Source organism: Panthera uncia, assembly GCF_023721935.1.
Source record: "Panthera uncia isolate 11264 chromosome B2 unlocalized genomic scaffold, Puncia_PCG_1.0 HiC_scaffold_25, whole genome shotgun sequence".
Taxonomy (NCBI): domain Eukaryota; kingdom Metazoa; phylum Chordata; class Mammalia; order Carnivora; family Felidae; genus Panthera; species Panthera uncia.
In genome coordinates this window covers 1016728-1022249 of record NW_026057581.1, presented here as the reverse complement: position 1 = coordinate 1022249, position 5522 = coordinate 1016728, and the positions used below count along the sequence as shown (strand labels likewise).

Sequence of the window (5522 nt, the reverse complement as noted above, 5' to 3'; positions counted from 1 at the left end):
AAAAAAAAAAAACACAGTGAAATACCACTCCACACCAGTAAGAATAGCTAAAATTAACAACTCAGGCAACAACAGATGTTGGTGAGAATTCAGAGAAAGGGGAACACCTTTGCACTATTTGTGGGAATGCAAACCATTGCAGTCACTCTGGAAAACAGTATGGAGGATCGTCAAACAATTAAAAGTAGAGCTGAGACCCAACAATTGCACTACTAGGAATTTACCCAAGGGATACAAAAATGCTGGTTAGAAAGGACACATGCAACCCAATGTTCATAGCAGCGCTGTCAACAATAACGAAACCATGGAAAGAGCCCAAGTGTCTAACGTATTTCCAATTTCAATTATTGTGCTCTTTATGTCTGGTTTGTTCCTTTTTTATCTCTTTGTTTATCTCTATGTATCAATGATGTTCTCCACTCTTTTCTCAAGACATGAGTATCTTTAGATCATTATTTTAAATTCTCTATAAGACATATTATTTATGTCCGTTTCACTTAGGTCTCTTGCTGTGATTTTGTCTTGTTCTTTCATTTGGAACACACATCTCTGTCTTCTCATTTTGCCTAACTCTCTGTGTCTGTTTCTGTTAGGAAAATCATCTATATTTCATGCTCTTGATAGTAGTTGGCAGGGCACACACTTTTAACAAGTTTGCTATGGCCCTCTTCCATATGGGATACACAGTCACCACAGAGACTGGGCCGGCAGGGTCCGCTTCACAAAGCACACATGGGTGAGGTCCACAGTTTTAACAAGATGTGTGCATCCTCCCTAGGAGTTCATCATCCACTAGACTGATGCCCCACAAAGTGCACATTCAGGATACATGGCATTGGCAAGGGGTACTGGTATTCTGGTGCACGGGATCTGCAGTGCCAGGACTGATACAGACTTGACTGGAGGGGCCAGGGTGTGGTGTAAATTATCTAGGCAGTGAATGCCAGAACCATTATAGATTCCTGCAGGTATCCTTGTATCCATGCTGGAAATGAGGGGGGGGGGGCAGGGATAATGGCACGCACCAGCTCCATTTTTCTTGGATAAGTCCCACAATAAACCCTGAGATTAGTAAATAACTCCCTCACATCCGCCTCATATGTTTCTCAAAATGTTGCTTCTATGCTGTATCTCAGAGGGCTGTTTGTTGTTTTAGGGGACTCAGTTAGGGATGAGGAACTCAGTTTCTTATCAGGGACTTTAAGGATGAGGACTCAGTTTCCTATTGCCTTCCAGGCTCTCCCAAAGCTAGACCCACTAATTTTCAAAGTTCTAGGCTTTAAGTCTCCTTGTTGTAAGAACTGACAACATTTGGCCCCTCTGTTTTCAAATCCAAACATTATTGGGATGTGTTTTCCCCATGAAGGCTTCCAGGTGTAATAGTCTGTTTCTCTCCCCTCTCTGCCCACCAGTCCCTCCATCTGGGGGCCAGCCCCTGCAGTTTAGCTCCTGAGCATGTCTTAACTCTTCCTACCCTCTTCAATGTGGCTTCTTTTCTATGTTTAGTTGTGGAGTTTTTTCAGCCAGTCTTTGGGTCATTTTCTGGATTATTTACACTGATGTATTACCTAGTTGTATTTGTCATATGAGGTGAGTTTAGGGTCCTTCTACCTTGTTATCTTCCTCCAGATGTCCCTAAATTATAACCATTTTCTTACATGAAATTTTTTCCAGTAAAAGTTTTTATTTAGAAAATAAAATAAATTTATTTATTTCCAAAGTATGAACATGGTAAATAAATATATTTGAAAACATGCCATACCATCAATACTAAGATGGACCTTACCAAGACACTGGGATGTTGAGAGTTCTGCATTTGTATTTGATATATTGATCACACATTAGTAATAGCAAACGTTTATCAAGAGCTGTTCTGCATGAGGCACTTATGGCCAACAACAATCTTATGAAGTAGGCTTAAAGGTTAGGTGGCTCAGAAAAGTTAAAATGTATCTTATGATTGGTAGGCAGAGGAAGTGGTGCTGACTCGGATCTATTGGTGACAAAGCCAACATTCTATGGCTGACCCTTGAACAACACAAGGGTTAGGGTACCTCCATGCAGCTGAAAATCCATGTGTAACATTTTTTTGTTTAAATTTATTTTTAATTGAAGTATAATTGATATACAATATTAGGTTAGTTTCAGATATAAACAGTGAATCAACAATTCTATACATTACTTTGTGTTCACCACAGTAAATATAGTCACACCTGTTCCCATACATTACTATATTTTGGCTATATTCCCTGTGTTGTACTTTTCATTCTCGTGACTTATTTTAGAGAAAGAGAGAGCAAGCAGAGGAGAGGGGAAGAGGGATAGTGATAGAGAGAAAGAGGGAGAGAGAGGGAGAGAGACAGAGAGAGACAGAGAGAGACAGAGAGGATCTTAAACAGGGACCACACTCAGCACAGAGTCTAGCTTGGAGCTCAATCCCATGACCCTGAGATCACGACCTGAGCTGAAATCAAGAGTTTGATGCTCAATCAACTTAGCCATCTAAGTACCCCATGACTTGTTATTTTGTAACAGGAACTTTGTAACTTTTTAAAAAAATTAATGTTTGTTTATTTTTTGAGACAGAGAGAGACAAAGCATGAGCAGGGGAGGGGCGGAAAGAGAGAGAGAGAGGGAGACATGGAATCTGAAACAGGCTTCAGGCTCTGAGCTGTCAGCACAGAACAGGATGCGGGGCTTGAACCCAAGAACCGTGAGATCATGATAGATGAAACCTTTTATGTTTTTCATTTCTGTTATTCAAGAACCTTGAGAAATGGTACCCATCTATTTTCACATGTCTATAGGAAATAAATTAATTAAAATCTATGAAGTCATGTTAATATTCTGTTTAGAGACTCAATGTCTCCCCATTCGCTGTAATAGTGGTTCTCAAATTTAGCCTCATTGCCTGTAGTGTTTAGTAAGAAACGTCAGCTGCTGAGTCCATCCTGCATTGTTGGCTCAGTAGGTCTGAGGTGGGCCCAAGAGTGTGCATTTTTGATAAGTTGACAAGTGACGCTGTTTGTGCTGGTCCAGGACCACACAACTTTAGAAGAAAAAGCCAAAACTCTTTATCAGGCTATGGAGGTTAAAAGTTAAGTTACTCTAACAGAGAAACCCCAAAATAAAATGACTTAATTATATTAAATAATATAGAATATTTTTCTGCTGTAATACTGTGGAGGCATTACTCTGCTGGTGGGGGTTCTGGTTCCATCTTATTGTTTCATTCCCTCTTAGGATTTTTGGCAAAGCTAGAGACCTTCCACATCCACACTTCAGCCAGCAGGAACAGGAGGGAGGAGGGTGAGAATAAATACCTTCTTATTAGATAAGATAAACCATGAGTTCCACACATTTCACTCCTCACATTATGTTAGTGGAGGCCAGTCTCAGAGATATGATATGCCACATGGTGACCCTGCAGCAGTTAAAACTTGAAGCAGAAAGTGGAATGAATAAGGGTGGGTAGTTGGTCTATACCACAAAGTCCCCATTGGCAGTATCAAGTGGATGTACGGGGTGTCTGGGAAGAAAAAAATCAGTGTCCAGTGTAATCCTACATAAAAATATTCTAGGTGAAATATATTCTTAGTACTTAGTACATATCTCTATTACTGTACTTAAGCACATTTAATCATTATATGTTTACTTATCTGTAGTCCCAGATTAGTCTTGAAGCATTTTAAGTGTATGAATTTAAGTTCCTTTATGTATCTGTATCTCTATCTCCTATAATTTTGGTGTACTTCCTACTTATTTACAAATCGGAACTTGGTACAATTCTTGGTACAAGGTAGACACCCAGTAAGTGTTCCTTACAGAAATGAATTGACTCATCTTCTGTTGGTAAAGGTCAGTGTTATTTCCTTACTTCTGTTCCATCTAACTCATGACTTTGCTGACCATTTTCGTTCACACAGTATTCTCTTTACTGCACTCTTCACATCTTTGTTTCTTAAAGTGTAGATTAGAGGGTTAAGGGTGGGTGTGACGATTGTGTAAAATAGTGTAAGGAACTTCCCTTCATCTTCAGATGTGCTATTCTGTGGCTTCATGTACATATAAATGATTGTTCCATAAAACAGAGTTACTACTGTGAGGTGGGAACCACATGTATTAAGGACCTTATGCCACCTTGCTGTTGACTTTATCCTCATGACAGCTTGAGTGATAATTGCATATGAGATGAAAATTATTGATAGAGGTGCTAGAAGAAATATCACTCCAAGAGCAAAGACAACAATCTCAATTACTTTTGAGTAGACACAAGCCATCTTGAGCAAGGCTGGCATCTCACAGAAAAAATTATCCACCTCCCGGTGCCCACATCTTGGCAACTTCAAAGTCAAGGAACAAACAATTAAGGCACTGCCAAGACCACCTAACCAGGCGGTGAGCACCATCTTCTGGCAAAGCTGAGGGTGCATTAATACTGTGTAGTGAAGAGGTTGACAGACAGCAGCATAGCGATCATAGGCCATCACAGCCAAGAGAAGACATTCTGTGGCTCCCAAGTCAAGGGCAAAAAAGAATTGGAGCACACACCCTCCATAGGTAATAGACTTTGTTGGACCCCATAGATTTACCAGCATCTGTGGGATAATGCTAGTTGCATAACAGAGATCCAGAAAAGAAAAATTGGATAGGAAGAAATACATGGGAGTATGGAGCTGGCTGTCTAGGTTAGATACAAGGATGATGGCTGTGTTTCCTACTAGAGTCATAATATAGAAGACAAAGACAACCCCAGAGATTATGTGTTCTAATTGGGGCAGATCAGAAAACCCCAGCAGGATGAAGTCTGTAGTGGAACTTTCATTATTTGTGTCCATGACTCCTCGTGAAGGTCTAGAGGTCAATACCCTGGTAACAAAAAATAGCATCACTTTAGGTAGAAGTAAAATGTCTAAAGTCTGCATGAGTATCCCACATTCAGTTGTTTGTGTGCTCTCTCCTTTTGGAATATTTCTTTTAACACTGTATTCAGTGACCATAGCTTCCCTGTGTTTATTCATAACCAGAGTGATTCTAAAAATAATATGCTAGAGGCTCTCCAGAACATGGCGGCATAGTAGGATGCTGGTCTCACCTTGTCTGGCTGGTCACTTAGATTCCACCTACATCTGCCTAAATAACCCAGAAAACCACCAGAAGACTAGAAGAATGGACTCTCTAGAGCCAAGCATAGACAAGAGGCCCATGGAAGAGGGTAGGAAGGGAGGAGAGGTGGTGCGTGATACACGGACTGGCAGGAAGGAGCTGGGGTGTGTAGGGGCAGCCCTCCCAGCAAGGCAGAGCTGCTGAAGTCTGGCTTGAAAAGAGGAGGGGCTGGACTGCGTGAGTCCTTACAGCCAGCAGGACTTAACATCTGGAATGTTAAAAGTCAACAGCTCTGCTCTTGGGGAGCAGGGAGGGTGAGAGGATGCCAGGAGAGACAGTTGTTGAGCCCTGGAAGACAGAATGCAGCTCAGCAGGGGAACAAAGGCCCTGGCAGGTGCCATTTCCCTCTCCCATGC

The 5522-nt window shown here is 41.2% G+C and overlaps 1 protein-coding gene across 1 annotated transcript; it reads right to left on the bottom strand.

Annotated features, from left to right (window-relative positions):
• Positions 1-3893: 3893 nt before the first annotated feature.
• Positions 3894-4838, bottom strand: LOC125939330 (olfactory receptor 2W1-like). The gene has a single exon (XM_049654757.1). The coding sequence runs from the start codon at positions 4836-4838 to the stop codon at positions 3894-3896; it is 945 nt and encodes a 314-aa protein (XP_049510714.1).
• Between the last annotated feature and the right edge of the window lie 684 nt (positions 4839-5522).

Bases quoted from the DNA above. Each gene is read 5' to 3' on its own strand.
- LOC125939330 (XM_049654757.1), bottom strand. From the start codon at position 4,838: ATGGACACAAATAATGAAAGTTCCACTACAGACTTCATCCTGCTGGGG.